Source organism: Phalaenopsis equestris, unplaced genomic scaffold (assembly GCF_001263595.1).
Source record: "Phalaenopsis equestris unplaced genomic scaffold, ASM126359v1 Scaffold000054, whole genome shotgun sequence".
In the NCBI taxonomy this organism is placed as follows: domain Eukaryota; kingdom Viridiplantae; phylum Streptophyta; class Magnoliopsida; order Asparagales; family Orchidaceae; genus Phalaenopsis; species Phalaenopsis equestris.
Window position 1 is genome coordinate 3,492,473 of NW_018164496.1, and position 21,607 is coordinate 3,514,079.

The 21,607-nt window shown below is 37.5% G+C and overlaps 2 protein-coding genes across 5 annotated transcripts in view; both read right to left on the minus strand.

Annotated features, from left to right (window-relative positions):
• Nucleotides 1–10,470, minus strand: part of LOC110019325 (serine/arginine-rich splicing factor RSZ21A-like) — a 44,218-nt gene extending 33,748 nt beyond the window's left edge. For 2 of the 3 annotated variants that reach the window (XM_020716949.1, XM_020716948.1), the window contains exon 1: nucleotides 10,237–10,470. In XM_020716949.1, the coding sequence (XP_020572608.1) occupies nucleotides 10,237–10,325 (89 nt within the window). In that variant the 5' untranslated portion in view covers nucleotides 10,326–10,470. The remainder of the gene's footprint in view (nucleotides 1–10,236) is intronic. The other variant, XM_020716950.1, reaches the window with a different exon arrangement.
• Nucleotides 10,471–12,543: 2,073 nt separating this feature from the next.
• The window catches only part of LOC110019377 (ubiquitin domain-containing protein 1-like), a 32,049-nt gene continuing 22,985 nt past the window's right edge, over nucleotides 12,544–21,607 (minus strand). For both annotated transcript variants that reach the window (XM_020717017.1, XM_020717018.1), the window contains exons 2-4: nucleotides 17,921–18,043; nucleotides 13,203–13,322; nucleotides 12,544–12,884 (exon numbers count right to left, since the gene is read on the minus strand). In XM_020717017.1, the coding sequence (XP_020572676.1) occupies nucleotides 12,820–12,884; nucleotides 13,203–13,322; nucleotides 17,921–18,043 (308 nt within the window). In that variant the 3' untranslated portion in view covers nucleotides 12,544–12,819. The remainder of the gene's footprint in view (nucleotides 12,885–13,202; nucleotides 13,323–17,920; nucleotides 18,044–21,607) is intronic.

The following is a 21,607-nucleotide window of genomic DNA, read 5'->3' on the forward strand; positions in this document are numbered from 1 at the left end:
TGTTGTCGAGATGAGAATGATTCTCGATGGATGAGTGACTTTACACTTAAGAGACAAAATGAGAAATGAATATATTTGTGAGAGGGTTGGTGTAGCGCTAATGACGGACAAAATTAGAGAGAGTCGTCATAGATGGTTTGGTCACATTAAACGTCAACCATTTAATGATCTGATTAGGAGAGTAGACGCTTTAGATTTGACTTATGTTAAGAAAGACAGAGGCAGACCTAGGAGAACTTGGGCTTATTGTATAAAAAATGATCTTAATTTATTAAAATTAAATGAAAATAAGACACTAAATAGGACACAATGAAGAAAAAGGACTCATGTAGTCGACCCCACGTAGTGTGATTAAGGTTTTGTTGTTGTTGTTGTTGTTTTCTTAATTTTGTCCCACATAGTGATTTTGTCACAGTCATCCCTTATTCATTATCGTTGTAGGTTGTCTACCATAATGTGGCGTATTTTTTAGTTTAATAGCTGCTAGTTTGACCCACTTATCTTCAGGTATCTTCTTATATTTGAAAGTTTGTTTGATTGATCGCAGCTAGTCAATGAATTCATCGGAATCCATAGCTCTATCAAATTAAGTATGATTTATTTTAATTCCAAAGCCGCGGTGGTTTCCAGGTTCTGCTCGTGGTCTCCTTTGGTATTGGATGACAAAACAGCGTGTACGATATTCTTCACCGCTGATATCTTCCTGTGAAACTGATTCAGATTGTTGTCTCAGTCTTCTAGTTGACTCTCCAGATCACGATCGAGGATAACCTCGCCTTGGATCCCTTCATCTAGTTCTGTCAATTGTTGTTGTAGACAGTGGATTTCAAGTTGTATCTCATCCCGAGTGGGGTCCGGTATCTTTCTGTTTGAGGGCATAGCTAATGGTGTGGATGAGAAGAAGACAAGGAGAGCGAAGAAAAGAAAGAGGGATAAAAAAGGATGATGAATAGAAAAACAAAGAGAGAGGACCATAAATAAAGAAGGAAAAGAAAAGAAGGGAAAAAAATTTAGGCTTGGGTGGGGGGGTGCGGATGCTAGGGAACTCTAGGATAGAACTAGGGTTAGGCTAGCTCTGATACTAAATGATATCGGAGTTAACTCAGACCACAACGCAAAATAAAATTTATTACTGAATTAAAACAAGGGTACAATGAAGACTCAAAATAAATAAAAACAACACATAAAGCAAAAGTGCAAAACAAATAATTACAAATAATGACTCAACAAAGAAGACACTACAATCTTGATGAGTAGGGAGTCCGAGGAGGTGGTGTAAAGGCCGACGGCTCCGGTGACGGCTCGAGAAGCGTTGGACAACTGTGGAAGAAGTAAGGTAGCAAATCAGCGATAGTAGAGGCGTCGTACCACAGTTGGGGGAAGCAAGAATCGTCGTAGAAGGTTGGACCCGAAGAGGTAGCGGATGGCAGCCTGTAGGAGGCGGGAAAGAGAGATGGTCTGTTGGGGCAGGGTGACAACAAAATGCCTGCAGGGGCAAGGGAGATGTGGCCAGTTGGGGCTGGGTGGCGGCACAATGCCTGTATGGGCAGAGAGTAAGGAATGTGGCCTGCAAGGGCAGGGTAGCCTCAAGGTGGCCTGCAGGGGCAAGGAGCAGTGGACGGCATGCAGAAGCAAAGAGTAGTGGATGGCCTGCGGGGGCAAGGAGGAGGGAGGGTGGCTGAGACGGAAGAGTGGAGGCAGAGGGGCCGCAGGGCTGCAAGGAGGAGGGCTGCAGCTGTAGGAAGGCACTGGGATAGTCGGATGAGCCACTGGAGACAGGGAGGAAGTGAGGCGACCTGAGAGGTGGAAGAACGACAGTTGGCTGGAGAGCAGGGAGGTTGCCGAGGAAGTGTTGGAAGTGGCAGGGGTGGCAGCGGCCTGGAAGAAGAAAGGAGGAGGTGCGGCGAGTGTTGGGACAATAGAGATAATCACCACCTTGGATAGGGTTACAATCGGAGAACCTCTCTTGTCGTCCGATACAGCCCTCAAGGGTTCAGAATCAAAAATAAGACGCCTAACTCTAAGCACATCATCTAATATTTTATAAATAAATTAGACTTATTTTAGATAATAAAAATAAGGAGAATAAAATATAATCAATAAAATATAATCAGGATTTTCAAATTTTAGGAAAGAATTTAAAATAGGAAAGTGGAAAGAAAGAAAAGGGGGTCGGTGGCCCTCCCCCCTATGGACGACCTATCCAACTATTGAACTGAACCTAGGCCGACCCGCCAGAGCCCCGCGTCAACATGCTAATTAAAAAGTATATGAATGTATATGACCAAGTAAGGATCTTCTTGGGCCAGCATGTTCATAGCTTCATCTTTTCGAAAATTATCAATGTTTTGTCTAATTACAACATTCTTGTTTCTTTTCAAAAATATTAGAAGAATCCATTGTTTATAGCTACATTTGCTTGAGTGTGGCAGTTATAAGCAAATTATTATCTAAATTTTTCAAAGGAGAAATAATTTATACTACCCTGAGGAGATTTAATGATATCTATTTTTCACACAATAATTCAATAAGTGTTTTCATAGATAGTTGCAGCCACCCAAACAAACACAAAGTCTATAAAAAATTTCAAATAGAAGGTAATAGAACCGTAAGTTCTCCGCATACTATGAATTGCTTTAAAATTGTGCAATATCAAGAAGACCATATCCTGGCTGTGAACCACCAAGTTCACATTAAATATAAATTTCTCGAATAGGCGAGCTTGTAGATGCTATCAAATGCACAAATTATGTCACAATTGTATTTAAAGATTGACATAGTTAATAACATAGTCTGCCCAATATAGAAGTGTTAATCCTTGTGTTCACAAAAGGGATAGTACACGAAAGAAATTATAATGCTTAACATGTAACTTTTTTATAGAAATTAGTTTCAGCATATGTTATTGATCCAAAAACCCAAGGAGTCAAGAAATAAATGATTGGTCAAATGATTCAGGCGTCCCACATGAAAAAGAGCCATTTGCTCTTTTCACATTACTGAAGTCCTATCCTATAAATAACAACATTCCAACCATAACTAATTCAATGTTTACAATTACGCAATAGGGCATTTAGGTGTTTTCCATTAGTGATGTGAGACAGCCTCGAGGCTGTCAAAGGCGTCGGTCTCAAAGTTTGAAAATTGCATATAGTCAAAGTAAAAGGTAATTAGCATCATAATTTATAAATATATTAAAGAAAAGGATATATTAACATCTTAACACAGAAGAAAATTACAGATTGTGTTTATATGAAATAACAATTACATGAGCCGCAAATATAATGTAATAACTTCAATATAGCAAAAATATAATGTAGACATCAACGGATCAAACCAAAATAAGACATGAAATGAAAGTAACATAAAATATCAAAGAGATAAAAATAAATTTAGCATAATAGATTTTTCACTTCTAGTGTCTAACATAATAACATTTATAAATTTAAATAAGAATAAAATAAATAATCAAAAGCCCTCAACACTCTCATCAGTAATTCATTGGAGTCGCCATCATAATCTCTAGCTTTATCCTGTCATATTTTCAATTGAGTCAAAATTCTCACATTCTTCTTCATCTTCTTCAACCTTAGTCATCTTTCACTTTCCTATCCATTAATGGAGGATAATCAACAAAAAAATAGAATATTAATTAATATTTAAGAAAATGCCAAATACTTAAACTTTTATAAATATATTATTTTTCTCTTCTTGTCTAATACCGAATGTGCTAACTTATTCATGTCTTAATCAAAGAAATTAACGTTCAAATCATCTATTATAACTCAGATGGTGTGGCACTATCATCATCATCTACATATCTTCATAGAGTAGGGGATCCTCATCATTTTTCAAAGTTTTTCTTCAAATTTCTATCATTAAATCTATTGGTGCACATGATATAAACAAAAGAAATAATCCTTAAGATCGTTAAATGATTTCTCTTTTTTGCTAACTTGATTATATATGCTCCAATTATGCTCATATTTTGATAAGGAGCATGTAAATTCTATGGTTTTAACAGCAACCATTGTAACTCTAGAGTAACATCATCAAACTGGACTCACTATTCAACTTTATTTTAAAAAAATATAGTATAATTAGAAATGAAATTTTTAGTATTTAAACACTTATTCTTATTTCAATGAGCATATTAAAAATAAAAAATTAAAACCTATCTAGAGAATGCCTTGCAAATGTACTTTAGATTTTTATATCCCAGAGTAATGTTTTTTTAATTTATAAATGGGGTAACTAGGTGAGTAATCAATCCATCCATGAAATAGGATAGCCCGACTTGACTCATGAACATATTAAAACTAAGAATTAGCAAAATATTCAAGAGCATGCAAATGATAGTGAAATTGAAGCACATTTTTCATCAATGATATCCTAAATTTTCTAATAATTGACCTCCTCTCCTAAATTATTGGTCATTAACTTTTTGGCATCATCAATTACATTACAAATAAAACTTATGGCTAGCTTTTTCTCCGCATCCACCATCATCAAAACTTAAATTAATAGTCTTGTAGTTGTTATTAAACATGTGACACCAAATCAAAATCTTTCATTTCTGACTTCTTTTCCCTCAGCTTTCTTTGTCCATGCATGGTTAAACCATAAGTGGAAGTAAACATTGCCTCCAATGGTTGTCCACGCATAAGTGTTGCTTCTCTTTTTTTTTTTTTTGGTCATTGTTTTATGCATGTAGCATGTTGTCATTATAGTAATTTACAATTTTGAAATGAATTCTTGGATAACCAACACCCTCCAAAGTGAAGTCTAGCTTCCCATGATTGCTTCAAATACATTAGGCCTTCGACAATGTGGAAAGAGACAACCTGGTGTGGATTGCCATTAACATCACTAGAGAGAGAGAGAGAGAGAGGATGAGGAGGAGGAATGATGAAAGGGGAAAATATTTGGAATTCAAAGGCTGAAATTTGTAAATCTTTATTTTCATTAATCAAAATGCATCCAATAATAATACAAAAAGATAATCAAAGTTCTAATGTTTTAAAAAATATCAAATAAATTATTTCATTAATATTAAAAATTCTAAAGTAAATTACCTAAATCAAGAAGGGAATATTTAGTTACAGTTCAAAAGTCAAACCAAATCTTCAAGATATTAGTTAACTTAATCATAACTCTTACATATAAGCATGGAACCATTCTTTACTCTGAAACCTAGGAAAGAATAAAAACATCAACTTAAAATAACATTTTATCCAAAAAATGGGCTAGACACGCAATGGGCCCACTCCCAAGCTGAATAGCCAAGCACCTAAGGGACTAGCTTTTCCTTGTAGGGTCGACTGCCATTATTCTACCCTAATTCAATTGATGGCGTTCAAAAAAAAAAAAGTTAGAATACACCTATATGTGTTATTGTTATTGTAAAACTGAAATTTTAATAATAAGAATAATAATCAAACAACAAACAACAACAAAGCCTTAACAATAAAAATACAAATAAAAAAACGTTAAAAATCGAACAAAAGCATCTCTTCATTTATGAATTTCGTATATCATTTTGAATCGATGAAGCAGAGAGAGTGAGAGATCGAGTGTGGAGAAGAAGGCGATGAAGATCACTAATTTTTTTGGGAAAGAACCTTGCATGCCCTAGCCGACCAATGGAAAAGAAGGAAGAAAAAGGAGAAAGAAGAAGCGGAATGAGCATGCACACCATTGCAGTGAGAGAGGAGGAAGTATCTTGCCCTAGCCGAATGAATAAGAAGGGAGTCGACCTCATTGCTTGTGATGGATCTGTGTGGTTATTACTGTATTGAAGCAGACTGCAGGAGTCAACATCAGATCGTGCGCAAAGCTTGTCTGCAAGTTAAGAAAGATGATAGAAAGGAGTAGGAAGAAGCGGCATTGAGTGCAAGTAACGGGAAACTGAACCTCGCGTGCAAAAGACGAGGAAGAAGGTGAAATTGACTTGTTGTGTCGGTTGAAGTCTAGCCACACTTGAGGAAAGAAGAGGGAGGCAGCGGATCGTGCGTGAGAGACAGGGGCAAAGCTAAGTGTGGGATCGAAGGATTATTAAGGTGAGAGTAGGTTTTATTTATTTTAATTAGTGAATTTAATACATATGTTTGTGCATTGAGATATTAATAGTTGTTAATTAATTAAAAATTAAGAAGATGAATATAATTTGGTTTGGAGTAGAGAAGAATTGACGACGATAAAGATAGAGGTAAGATTTATATCTCTTTTAATTTACCTATATTAGTATTTTAATTAAGTGTCATTATGTGGATATTAATTATTGAGTCCAAACAAGTTATTTAAATAGAAAAGAGTAAATGAGTTTTGAATTGTATAATTTTTAGCCTTGCTAGAAGAAATGAGGTAAATTATACAATTCTAGTTTTATGTCTTTTAATTTAAAAAAATGTAAACAACTAAATTAATATTCATTTTGAAAATATTTTAGGATCTTGATTTCGTGGCAATAAACTGGTAAAAGGCTAGCAAGCAAATAAAGCGAGGAATTAAGCTAATAAAAAGGGCTTCCTAAAAAGATTGAGATGAGTAATTACATTTCTAATTTCATTAATTTTCATTACTCAAAGTGTATTCTTCATTTCATTCATGCTCTAGTTCAGTTAGATCTTCATATTATTAGACTAGAAAAGATATGCATGAAAAATAGAGTAAGAGTCTATTTGGGGCAATTGCAGTTTATCCAGCTTATTCAGATAAACAATTTATCCTGATAAGCTGCTGATCAGCAGCTTATCCGGATAAGCTCACTAGTTGTTTGGTTTGTGCGTTTAGGAAACAGCTGATTTGTAGTTGTTTCTGGATAAATAATCATTTTGCACCTGGTTTGGAGAGATGAACTAAATATACACCAAAAATAATTTGGGTAGAGTGAAAGAACTTGATGGACTAAAATTCAACACAAAGAGAAGCTATTCAAATCACCAAAAGCAAGTTTTCAACAGTACTAAAATCGGCTAAAAGAAGTTCAAATTTTAGCAAACCTTCTTGTAAGTCAGAGTGTCTTCAATGGATAAATTTGGATTGACAGCTCATGCATAAGGAAGGTTAAGAGAGTAAAAAGAATTAGATTGATTGGAGGTGCCATCATTTTGGGCAATATAGTGAAAACCAAAAACAATGAAGGAATGATGAACGTTGCCTAAAGAAGAACAAGATAGATCACAATGAAAAAACTTCTAAATTTTCCAAATACAACCAAGGCTATGATCACAGTGCATAGCATATCTCCCATAATAGATCTCAATAAATATCTCAGCAAATAGTAATAAAGAAGTAATAACAAAATGGGAGGCTATTACCACTCTTACAGGAAACAAAATAGAGAATGCGGGTCTCCTAAGAGGCTGTTGGAACCAAGAAAGGGTGTTGTCAGGCACGGAGGTCGCAATGCGTATGGCTTGGGTAGAACATGGCATTAGGATGCGGAGGAGCATCCCCGCATGACATTTTGCTCCGAAAAAAGCGTAGGGAGAGGCGATGACCAGTGGGATTTGCGGTGGCGTGCGATGTGGTCACTTGGAGAGACGATAGTTCAAGGGAGGCAGCTTTGCATGGGCACAGTAGCCCAATTAGAGAGCAGTGATGCTAGCGGGGAGAGTAGTGGAGAGGCATGCGGTGCAATGGAGCGCGAGGCCAGCGTGCCCTAGGTTATATAGCACTCCGCACAACACCTGAGAATCGCAGAGCAACTCCCGAGAATCGTAGCAGAGAAAAGAAACTTAGAGCACGGGATCAAGACCTGGATGAGAGCAAAGTTGGGGGTAATATCGCGAATGGAAAACAGAATACACGGGCCGCGGGGTTCGACCCGCGACTGGCGTGCAAAAGAAAAAAGATACGCGCTTATTCTGGATCGCACTCCAAACACACAAAACAAACAGTAGGAGAGTGTTTTTAAAACGCATAAGCAGCAAATAAGCTGCACCAAACAGACCCTAACTATACATGTAAACATTATTGCAAAAAAAGTTGTATAATAGTTTTCCTAGAAGAACATCAGATTATGACATAACATTTAAAAGTATGCATGTAAAAAATCTTACATAATAAAGATGCATAATAGTTAATCTACGAAATAATTACATTATTACATTTCATTTTAATTTTAATAAAAGTGCATTCATTCATTAGTAGATGAATGAAAATGTATAATAAGGAAGAATATATGTAATGATGAATGAAATAATGTAGATATAAATGTTTGTATGTGCATGCTAAGAGCATGAGCTCAACCCCTTATAGTACAGACAGGAGACGCTCCTGGACATGCGCACAAAGATATTATCTTATCACCCCGAGCAACTATGATGTTTAGATCGCTAACCACTGTGCCGACAGGAGAATGTCGGTTGGGATCGAGTAGACACTGTGCAAATTAGATCACTAAACGTAGTGTCGACTGGATAATATCGGTCAGAGGTGTGTTAGATTATGTTTTAGCGGTGCTCCTAAAGTCAGATGTGAATATTAAGAGTATAAAATAAAAGTAAAGTTAAAGACTAAACTTTGTAAAGTAAGGTTAAAGTTAAAGCATATATGTAAATGCCATGGATACATACACTAGATTATTATAATATTTTAATGAAATATGAAAGACCAGCATGCATTGTTTATTTTTCATTGGGTTGCTGTAGTTTAGAAGTGTGATCACTCCTGGGTTATATTTAAATAGCTCATTTTATTGTTTTAATGATTTTTTCAGGTTTTAAGTTTTTAAATATGATGTGCAAAAGAGGAGCTAATGCGTTTCAGCAGGCGAGAGCAACAGCTAAAAAGATAAAACTTCTACTTGTTAATTAAATTACTTTCTATAGTGTCTCTTTCGTGAATATTTGAATATTAAATTGTTCGTGAAAATATAAAATTACAGAAAATTTATTTTCTCCGTCCGACCATTCGTTCCCGTCTTGGTTAATTCCAAGTCTTGGATCAGGTCGTGAAAGTTATTTCCCTCTCATTTTTCAATATAACACATTTCCAATTTCACTAAACTCAGTAAATGTGAAAAACGCAAGAAAGATGAATTAACATCATGCAAGCTAAAAGATAAGTTGAACTTTTAAGTATCCAATACAATCAATATACAATTTGGGCTTGTGAGAATTCTTCATGATAAAGCAATTTTCACCCATTCAAAAGGATTAAAAAAGCTGCATTTTTTAGCCCCCTCAAATTCTTTAAATTCATAATCAAGATCACTTCACAATTGTACAGTCTCACAAATTATCAAAGTGATGCCTGCTATAACAAAAATGAGTCTAGGGGATTATACAAGCATTGACACACTAAGAGAATACATGGTTTGCTGAAAAATGAATGCATTATAAGAGAAATGCAGTGAAAAGGGGATGGCAGCCGGCTGTGGCAGAAGGGGGCAGGTGGCCAACAACAATGGCAGGAGGACGAGGGTGGCGACGAACAGGCTTCAGCAACAAAGGACAATACTTCACACAAACGGTGTATATGAAATTTATCTAAATCCAATAAATTTGAATAGCATTGAAATCAAGTGAATTCCATATTTATTGAAATTTTATAGTACATTTCTTTTCTTCCAACCGAACATCAGGATTTTCAAAACCCACTGCATTCCTTTTACAGTACACTCCTTATTACTTACGCAATCTGCCCCTAAGAAGAACGAGCTAAGCAGATGTCTAAATTTACTTTTGTTATTAATCGTAACTTTTCTAAAACAGAACGACTGCAAAAAGGATGCATGCTGCACCAACCCATAAAAGCTGGAAAAGAAGATAACCCTATTCATACTTTAATTACAACAATTCACCCAATCAGAATTTCCACCACAGGAGATAACAGTCTATAGTTCAGCGTTCACCATATAAACCCCAAATCCATCAGACTCGTGGCAGCAGCCAAAAAAACAGTTTTACTTAATCAAGCACCTTTCTTTCCCCAGATCAGAATCTTACAAAAAAATTACACATCAAAAGCTAAGATTCCCTCCTTCCCCATATCCAAAATTGCACTGCGTACAATTTTGTCCACAAAAACCAACACACACAACGCCTCCCCATCGCCCCAACCTTGACAAAAACCCCGCCATCCAACCCATAAAACAGCACAGTAATTACAGTGATAAACCCTAACGAAGCACGTCTAGAATCCCAAAACAAAATTGACAGGCCCGACTCACGGCTCCAAAGAAGTAATAAAGTACATGAATAACTACAAAAATTCAAGAAGAATAAAGACCTTTTTACGAGTCCGTAGGTACTGAACTCTTTCGAAAGCTCCATTTCTCTGATTCTAGAGCTCAAATTCCCAACGTAGACCTTCCACATCTCCGCTAACAAAACGAACAAAGATGAAACGGGTGGGGATCAGAGGAAGGAGATTCCCCGACCTCGCTCGTGTGCTCTTTCAGGTTCTCGGGTTTTGAGATCGCGTAGTTTGAGGCGAAGCTGTGATCTGGTTAGCCATTGATTGCCCGACAATGGGCCGAAAAATTGAAAAAGAGGTGTTAGTTAATATTGTCTTTTGTCTATTAGATTGTGATGTTGTCTGTCGATGAGATGTATGAAGAAAAAGAGGTGTTAGTTAATATTGTCTTTTGTCTAACAATATACTTAGATTGTTATGTTGTCTGTCGATGAGATGTATGAATACATGTGATATCTGAACGAAATATTTACTACTTTTATTTGTTGCTCATTAATAAAATGTATCAATTAAAATAGGGAGATTTACGTACCTACTGCCTAATACCTGTGTATAAGCATATCAATCACCTAAACTTCTATTTTTATCACTAGACAGTTTTAAATTACGTTGAAAACATAGGAATCAGATGATTCGTACGTAAAAATTAAAGCTTGGATGGTTAACTTGTTAATACATAAGAATTGGGTGATATGTAATCGCCCCATTAAAATATTATTTGAAATGTGAATTAGGATAATTCAGATAGGCATGATTTTTCTAATTCTAATTAAATTTTTCTTAAGAAAAATTTAAATAAATAAATAATATGAATATAATATAAAAAAGCTGGCTAACTCTTTGATCAATTTCTTATGATTATATCCTCACTCATGTGTGTTTAATTCGTAAATATCAATGTTTCGGGTGGTCGGTATGTAGTTGTCCATTTAAGAATGTATATATTTTTAGGATTCTAACAATATAGTTTAAAATTCATTAATTCTTACATTTTATTTAAAAGATTCCTTTTTTATTTTTGTATATTTGTATTTACCTCCTTGAAAGTATCTGTCAAAATCATATTCCTATTGGTCTCATTTGAATCCATTAACTAGCTTAATTAGATTGAACAAGACATTATTTATGTTCCACCTCATTCTCGTTCACTTTCAAATGTCTTGGCAAGAAAAAACGTTGAGCCTAAAAACACTGCCTACATGTTGGTTTCTTTATGCAGGTTATATGGGAGTTATGATGATTAAGAGTACGTTTGGGGCAGCAGGGTGATGGGTGTATGGCGTCGCACTATATTTCTCGTTCACTTTCAAATGTCTTGGCAAGAAAAAAAGTTGAGCCTAAAAACACTGCCTAGGGTATATGGGAGTTATGATGATTAAAAATATGTTTGGGGTAGCAGTGTGGTGGTTGTATGGCGTCGCACATATTTTTTTTTGTGTTTGACAAAACACAGTCTGCTTTTTCAAAAAGCTACGATGGAATGCTGCATTTTATAACTTAATCCGACTAAACGCGATGACTGTTAGAAAGCTGTTAATAGTTTCTTATTTCTTTAGACAACTTCAATTGTCCCAAATAAACTGCAAGTCTTGCTCTATGGCCTGCAACGTACTATTCATCTAACAAAAATGGACTGTACGACGCAATTGTTAGGTCAAATGTGATCAATCTGTGCATTTCCCTAAAAAATAGAAGTAGATAATGTGAATCTGGCTGTGGAATGATCAATGATTGGTCACTAGATTTTTTTTTACTAAATTTATTATGTTTTAAATATAGATAAATACTATAGCACAAAAAAAATATATATATATTCATTTCATATGTTTTTACAGTTTTATAGGTATGTTTACTTCATATGATTTCATAAATTAAAAGGCCCACAATAACTTTTATATTTTAACAAATACACACAATATTTTGCACAATGGAAAAAAAAAACATGAAATTAGACAAATTTATTATTTACTTTTGAGAGCTAAAATGGTAACAACTTTCAAATGACAATTTTAAATTTATTTTGGCACTTACATATCTAACATCTAAAGATTGATTTTTTATATTTGCGACGCTCAAATATTTCATATTACATCAAAATTAGCATTGCCATTGACTTTGATCGAAATGACGAAATACAACCTTTAATGCTTAGATGTAATGTTATAAATATAAAAATCAAAGTTTAGATAATTGTCGTCACTTTCTCATACATAGATAAAGTGCTATGCTTGTAAATACGGAAGTTTAGATGCGAGATTCGTAAATCCATAAGAAGTGGGCGCTAGTATGTAAATTTCCCAAAAAAAAAATAGTAATAAGCCCTCAGATTTTCCTTAGAAATGTTCAAAAACACAATATCCTATTCATTGTGTGAGCAAATAACTTTGGTAGAAAGTGCTGTGAAGCAGCTACAAAGCAATACCGTATGAACATTGAATTTGCTGAATGAAAGAAGCAGAATATTTGCCAGACATTTGTTTCCTAAAGGAGTTGTAAATATTCAAAAGTTACTGAGAAATATCAAAATATAGTTAGCAAACAAAAGAAATGGAGTACAAATCAATGTAGAGGATGTACAATCATCTCAGTCCCATTCAAATTCTTCTCCTAGGATGGTCAACTATCAGGAATCAAATTGGTGGGCTCACTCAAAACATACTTCGGCAATTCATATTTCGCTCCTGTAAGAAAATTTTATGTTAATTCATGAGTTAGAGAAGTAATGGCAAAGTTGAAAGAAGCCGAGGTTGTGACTGAGCCAAGCAGAGTCATGAGCTGGCTCGGGCTCGTGTTGATAGATGGCTAGCGAACTGAGTTCGATGAACTAACGAGTCAAGCCTTGGCCTTGGCTCGCGAGTCGGATGTGGCTATAACTCATAGAATTATACTTAAATTTGAACTTGATGTCGATTAATTGATTAAGTTCAAGCTCAAGCAAGAAGTGGTTGGGGCTCAGCTCGGCTTGGCTCGTTTACACAGCTAAAAGAGACTTTTCATACCTCTTTCATCATAGCAGATGGTCATGTCTGCATTTGCGAGGATGATGCCCGCACTATCCACAATGGTTTGAGCGAGGTTGATATCAGATTCTGCAGCAACACGGAGAGCATCCCAAATCTCTGGGAAAATAAAAGGTTAGAAGATAACATTAGTATAGAAAATTTTTGAACTAATTTTATTTCTGTTATTACTACATATAAACCTTAAATCTGTTCCTTCCCCCATGGAAGGGAGCAAGAAGCCTTATTTTTGTTATTACCTGTATTTGTAAGTTCGAGTTGAGACGTGATGCTACAGAAAAGTCTAAATTTGAGCAATATACGTAAAATTACACAATAATGTTCACCAAAGCTTGAATATGAATAAACTCAGATAACTTTAAACTTTATAATCACAAAGAAAAATTATGATGGCTTACAACCAAAATACAGATTGAACTGCAACTATTTGTCACGGACAAAAAGTCCCATATCGGCTAGGTGTAGGGCCGAAAAACAGTATTTAAGTCCTGGGCTGCCCACCACCCTTAAGAGTTCTTTTGGGAGGGGATAAGTGGTATCAAAGCAGATTACTGTCTGTCATGTGTGTGGACTCTACATGTTCCAGGGTCAAAGCAGATTACTGTCTGTCAGGTGTGTGGACTCTACATGTTCCAGGGTGACCCTCGGTTGAGTCGATCCTTGATGAGGGCGTCACGTGATTAGGTGGAGGAGAATGTCACGAACAAAAAATCTCACATCGGCTAGTTGTAGGGCCGAAAAAGTAGGGCCGAAAAAGCAATATTAAAGTCCTGGGCTGCCCACCACCCCTAAGAGTTCTTTTGTGAGGTGACAAGTGATATCAGAGCCGATTACTGTCTGTCAGGTGTGTGGACTCTCCATGGTACAATGAGACCCTCGGTAGAGCTGATCCGTGATGAGGGTGTCACGTGATTGGGTGGAGGAGAATGTCAGAGACAAAAAGTCCCACATCGGCTAGGTGTAAGACCGAAAAACAATATTTAAGTCGTAGGCTGCCCACCCCCCCTAAGAGCTCTTTTGAGAGGTGACAAGTGGTATCAGAGCAGATTACTGTCAACCAGGTGTGTGGACTCTCCATGGTCCAGTGGGACCCTCGGTGGAGTTGATCCGTGACGGGAGCGTCACGTGATTGGGTGTAGGAGAATGTCACGAACAAAAAGTTCCACATCGGCTAGGTGTAGGGCCAAAAAGTAGTATTTAAGTCCTGGGCTATCCACCATCCCGAAGAGCTCTTTTGGGAAGTGACAAGTGATATCAGAGCCGATTACTGTCTGTCAGGTGTGTGGACTCTCCATGGTACAATGGGACCCTCGGTAGAGCTGATCCGTGATGAGGGTGTCACGTGATTGGGTGGAGGAGAATGTCAGAGACAAAAAGTCCCACATCGGCTAGGTGTAAGACCGAAAAACAATATTTAAGTCGTAGGTTGCCCACCCCCCCTAAGAGCTCTTTTGAGAGGTGACAAGTGGTATCAGAGCAGATTACTGTCAACCAGGTGTGTGGACTCTCCATGGTCCAGTGGGACCCTCGGTGGAGTTGATCCGTGACGGGGGCGTCACGTGATTGGGTGTAGGAGAATGTCACGAACAAAAAGTTCCACATCGGCTAGGTGTAGGGCCAAAAAGTAGTATTTAAGTCCTGGGCTATCCACCATCCCGAAGAGCTCTTTCATAAAGATCTCTTTTGGGAGGTGACAAGTGGTATCAGAGCAGATTATTGTATGTCAGGTGTGTGGACTCTCCATGGTCCAGTGGGACTCTCGGTGAAGCCGATCCATGACTAGGGCGTCACGTGATTGGGTGAAGGAGAATGTCATGGACAAATTGTCTCAAATCGGCTAGGTGTAGGGCTGAAAAGCAGTATTTAAATCCTGAGCTGCCCACCACCCCGAATAGCTCTTTTGGGAGGTGACAAGTGGTATCAGAGCAGATTACTGTCTGTCAGGTGCGTGGACTCTCCATGGTCCAGTGGGACCCTCGGTGGAGCCGATCCATGACGAGGGAAAAAGAGATCTTCGGGTGGTGGGCAGCCTAGAACATAAATACTGTTTTTCGGTCCTACATCTAGCCGATGCGGAACTTTTTGTCTGTGACATTCTCCTCCACCTAATCACGTGACGCCCTCGTCACGGATCGGCTCAACCGAGGATCTCACTCCCAAAAGAGCTCTTCGGGGTGGTGGGCAGCTCAAGACTTAAATACTGCTTTTCAGCCCTACACCTAGCCGATGTGAAATTTTTTGTCTGTGACATTCTCCTCCACCAATCACGTGACGCGCTCGTCACAGTTCGGCTCCACCGAGGGTCCCACTAGACCATGGAGGGAGAGTCCACACACCGAGTCCACACACCTTACAGACAGTAATCTGCTATGATACCACTTGTCACCTCCCAAAAGAGCTCTTCGGTGTGGTTGGCAGCCCAGAATTTAAATACTACTTTTCGGTCCTACACCTAGCATATGTGGGACTTTTTGTCCGTGACATATTGCTGACTTCATTTTAAGTTGAAGTGTAACTTCAAGAGGGGCGATAAATCTCAAGAATTTGGCGAGTTCATTTCATAAGTTGTGTGAGTAACCTTAATGAGTTTTTGTGATCTCCAGGTCGATAAACAGTGGCCAAGTACAGAGGCAAATATTTCGCATAGATTTTGGCTACTTGAACTCAACAGTGAGTTTATGAATCTCTTGGATGACTTCAATTTGGCAGTCAATTATCTCCTTTTATCTATTGAATAGTTCTAAACATAATTCCAGATTAAAAAATATTCGTCATAAATTATTCCCCAATTCTTTTTTCTCTTTAAGAAAATCCACAAAAAAAGAGACAAAAAACATTACTCTAATGAGCTGTCACATTAATCATGCCTGATCAGATTTGATACTTTTTTTGTAAACAACAGCATCATTGAAAGTCCATATAATCTGTAAATTCTCTTTTTTAACTTCCACGGCCTGCTCTACAATTTCCTCTTTTCTATGGCCTAGATGAAGCATTTGGTTTGCTTCAACTTTAGTGATCCTTTACATCATGATCTTGTCTCTTTTATATTAAAGAAGTATGAGAAGATGAAGCTTAAACAGAAGAAAAAATATATGGGCTTCTTGCTGAATCATATGCTGCCTCTAAAGAAGGTAAAGTTGAAACACAATAACATTATTAAGTAGGTTACTGATCTTGAGGGCCCGACTAATTTTGCAACTATATCAAGTCCTCTCCCTCTGCAAAAAATAGATTAACGATAGGTATCGGGAAAAAAGTTGCCGAGAAGGATCCATCTATTGCTATACAAAAAGTGAGCAGGGCAATTTTATTTTAACTAAATATGGCATAATCCTTAAAAGATTTACTAGGAGCAAGCTTTTAGACACAACTTAGAAGAAGGTTGTTCTTAAAGTGAAGTCGTCTTAAGGAGCAGCAATTAGCTCTCTTTTATCAAATCTTAACAAACATCTGTGAAGCATCCTTAACAAGAAGTTAACTCTTGAAACATTTGTTGTTCGGTAAAATTCGAAGCCCTCCAATTTTGGATTCCTCTCTTATGAGAAATTTTTAAACTAGTAGCACAAGGGAAGGGAAGTTGAACAATAAGGAAAGTTGACAATCAAAATTCTGCACCAAATATTCCTGATATTTGGAGAAAAGTAAGCAAAGTTGTCTTAGTTATTAAAACCAATGAGATCATTATTAAAAGACATATCAAGATTACTGTCATACCTGAAGGTATCTTCAAAATTATACTCGTAGATACCTTAAAAAATTTGCATGTATGTATGTGTGTATATGTATGCGTGTGTATGTGTGTGTATGTGTGTGTGTATGATTGTATGTATTATGTTTGTATGTGTTTGTATGTGTGTGCATGTCTGTCTGTATGTATGTGTGTGTGTGGATCTGTGTGTGTCTGTGTGTGTGTGTGGATCTGTGTGGATGTGTGTGTGGGCGCGCACGCCCGTGTGTCTGTGTGTGTGTCTGTATGTGTGTTCTATGTGTGTGTGTCTGTATGTGTGTTCTGTGTGTGTGTGTGACTGTCAAAAAGATTAGTTGTTTGCAAACAGTTTGTGTTCGACTCATTAAGAAACTCGAGTTAGATTCGTTCGCTAAGTTAACGAGCCGAACACAAACAATTTTTTTGCGCTTCATATATAAATGAGTTGAACACGAACAAAGATTTGTTCGTTCGTGTTGGGTAGGCTCGTTTTGGCTCAAAATACTACTCATCAATTATGTGTGTGTGTGTGAGTACATATAATTGATGAGTAGTATTTTTTAAAATTTAATTGACTACAACGCTGCAAAAATTTATAACCAATTAAATTATTAATTAAAAAATAGAATAAAAATATATTAAATTATATTTGAATTATGTTTTAATATAAATAATAAAATTTAAATCTTGCCCCAACCCTTAACCTCTTACAGCTACATGACGAGGGTGGTTAAGGGTTGGAGCAAGATTTAAAAATATTCGTCATAAATAATAAAAAACGGCTCTTTGTTTGCAAACAACTCGTGTTCGGCTCGTTTACACCCCTAATAATATATATATATATATATATATATATATATTCATCATACTTTATTGTATGCAACATTTAAAATAGCATATGACTTGAAAAAACAGCACTAACTAGTGCATGTGCTTTCTAGCAAGAGATGCAAGCATGTTAACCAACGTTAGAAACTTGAATAGCTACCTTTCTGGCCGCCGTAGTGAGGTGCAGTGTCCCAGAACTCCTCACGCATTCTTCTAAGTTCAGACATGGTTATCGACTGCGGATGCTTCCAAAACTTAGGCCTTCGAACCTTTTTGGTATTTTCTACAGAAACTCAAATAAAAATAAATTTTAATCAAGCAATGAAGAAAACACAAAAGCATTTTTAAGATTATGCATATACCATCCGTTTCAACGAAAGGAATAAGGCAATTTCACTCGAGCTCTTGTTTGGACATGAAATGCAAATTTGTGCTGCATGCAGTACTTTTTGTGGAAGAGGTAAAGGCAACGGCACATAGTTTTTCATGACTTGAAATTTAAAGTATGTATAAAACATAATTACCTACCAAAAATTTTGAACAAAGATATCGAGTCACAAAAGCTTTGATCTGTTTTGGAAGCGTTTCAGTATTCTATTTTATCCCTTCTAACTTGCAACAAAAAAGGAAGAAAAAAACACATACTGCCAAAAGGAACTTCAGTTTTCACATACAAATTGTGTTGTTTCAACAATTCAGGAAACTTCTCGGAGTGATCAAAATCCTTTTCAACATCATTTCAAAGAATCAACATATACTTGACTTTCACTGTTGAAGTCTCTTGCGACATAATAAATTTAAGTAGTCTTTAAAATTAACTGTTAATCAACTCTATTTGAATCTACATATACCTGGATGCTTTTTCTAGTCATTTTCAAAGTACCATTTTAATGAATCAAATAGTAAGCTTTCACAATTGTGAAGAAATGATGTGTCATGATCTAATTCTATTGCAGTGATAAACAGATAAAGGTTAGGTTGTAATAACAGAAAGTTAAAATAATAAGAATAAACAGACACGTCCATTTAGTTATAACATAACCGTCACAAGCCTCATTCGATTGAATCAAACATAACGAGCGAGAAAGAGGAAAGGAAGCCGAATAGGAGAAGGAAGAAGTTACGGGCCTTACATCTAATGTATAACGTCGAGCCCTAGACAAGGAAAGAGGAAGGAGAAGAATTTGCGGTTCTGTGTTGAAACTAAAGGCAGAGAAAGGAGAGGGAGGTGGCGTCATCGAAGGCTTACTTGGACCGAGTCGCAATTGTGGAAGAAGGAAGTTGAAGGAGGAAGAAGAAACCTTAGTGCCCTGGTCGAACGGCTTCGCCTTTGTCCTCGGGCGCTGCTACTGTGCGTAAGAGGAAGAACATGCCCGCGTCGTGCGTGGAGGAGCGACACCATGCTTGTGTGCGGTGGAAGAAGTTGACTGAGAAGAAGAAGATGACGAATAAGAAGAAGAAGCCGAGGGAGGAAGTAAAAAGCACGGCTCTGTTGAGAGGAGAAGCACTGCGTTTGATCGAAAAAACCAGTTTCACGTGAAGTAGGAGGGTTCTGGGAAGCTGAAGTTTGCGTGTGTGAGCTAGGGAAAAAACTTGGGTGCATAAGACGCAAGCTGAGCTGCGTGCGATAGCCAATCAGAGGAAGACACATAAGCTTCGCCGCTTTGACGACTTAAAATATCTCGAATTTCACATTTCTCATTTTTCAATCGAATCAATTTTATAAAATTCTACACAAAAAATTGAACAACTCAATATATAATACTATATATAATTATGATTGATCGAAAGATATAAAAATATGCAGCTATAAGCATAAACAAATTAATTAAAACCTTAATTATCCTAAATCTCTCTCTAATCTCATCTTCATTGTTCAAAATCACATTACCCACACGATATTAACCCTTCCTATGCGCTGAAGGGAAAATCATCATTCTAGAGCTCTCGCTCCTCACCCTCTCGGTTTTGCTTGCATGCCGGTTCGATCTCTTTGTTTGATCGCTCGACAGCGAAGGATTCTACAATCCTTCACTATAGCAAGGAAAAAATTTGGGTACATAAGAGGCACGCAGCGCTGCGTGCGATAGTGAATCAGCGGAAGACGTCAGTTTCGTCGGCCCCACCGCAATACAAATATACCTTTTACTGTGCGTGACCCGTCGACCCGACCCGTTATTGTAACCCCGATGTAATCTCCGCTGTCCACCCCTCTGTAAAGCGCTTGTAAGCCCTATGTAACCCCAGTGTAATATCCGCTGTCACCCCCCTGTACCGCGCTTGTAAGCCCTATGTAATCCCAGTGTAATCTTTGTTGTCACCCCCCTGTAACGCGCTTGTAAGCCCTATATAACCCCGGTGTAATCTCCGCGGTATACACAGGATGTAACCCCGGTGTAAGTTCCGCGGTAACGCCCCTGCAACCCGCGTGTACTCTTGTTGTACATCTGATGTAACCTCCGACTGTGTGTGTACACTGGATGTAACCCCGGTGTAAGTTCCGCGATAACGTCCCTGTAACTCTGCGGTCACTCATCAGGATGTACACTAGATGTACATTATATGTAACACCGGTGAAACCTAGAGACTGTACCACGCATTTAACCCGAATGTAGTGTCGGATGTAACCCCGGTGTAAGTTCCGCGGTAACGCCCCTGCAACCCGCGTGTACTCTTGTTGTACATCTGATGTAACCTCTGACTGTGTGTGTACACTGGATGTAACCCCGGTGTAAGTTCCGCGATAACGTCCCTGTAACTCTGCGGTCACTCATCAGGATGTACACTAGATGTACATTATATGTAACACCGGTGTAACCTAGAGACTGTACCACGCGTTTAACCCGAATGTAGTGTTTGTGTAACCCGATTGTAATGCCCATGTACACTGGAAATGCGCATGTAACGTTGATATAACTGCGATGTAACCCTCAAGTAACTCCTTATAACCTATTTACCCTGGTAAAAATTAAAAAGTCACAGTAAGAAATCGTATTCGAAACAAAGGGATTCGCACCGCTAGGTTTCCTTAATCGTGTTCGTTTTGAAGGTTAGGGTTTTTGCTACTGTGAGGGAAGAATATAATGGAGGATAAGGATGAGACTACGAAGACCTTGGAAGAAACCAGTGGTGTTGGTTTGGGTGAGGGTAACCAACCCGAATGCGAGTAGGCAACCGTTACAGTGAAAGGCGGCCGCAAACAGTCGAAGAAGGGGGAGAGTCATCCTGTTTCCAGGTATTTATTAGATTTTTGTAGCTGTTTTCATTTGAATGGTGAAATCTTATTCATGGTTAAGAAGCACAACAATGATATCCCGTGCAATGTTCTATACCATTTTTAATACAGTAAAAATTATTCTAGGTTTTGATTATTGTGGTTGTTTTAATCTATTTAAGATGAAATGAATTTTAAATGAAGCCCTAATGTCGCCAACCAGATATATAGATTTTATTAAACTATTCTCATGTATTGTTGTAGGCTCTTGAACCCAAAAGCAATTAGTTGCAGATGCCGTCCATTTGCAGTACGAGAGGTTCTCGATAATGTCCGCCAAAATTCGATGAAGACACATGGCATAAATTGGAATCCTTGAGTTTGGCTCAATTTTTTGAACTCCCTTTGTATCCCCAGGACAATATTTTGACGATGCACATAATAAATTGCTGGAACATTGATCGAATGACATTCATTTTGGGAGGGAAAGATGTCAAATTTGTTTCTGATGAAGTTGCATTACTGCTAGTCATGCCCAATAGAGGGTTTCCTGCATGTTGGACCAATGCACCGCCTGATACAATGGATGCAAGACAAATAAAAACTGCCCTACTCAACTTTTCACCAGTAACC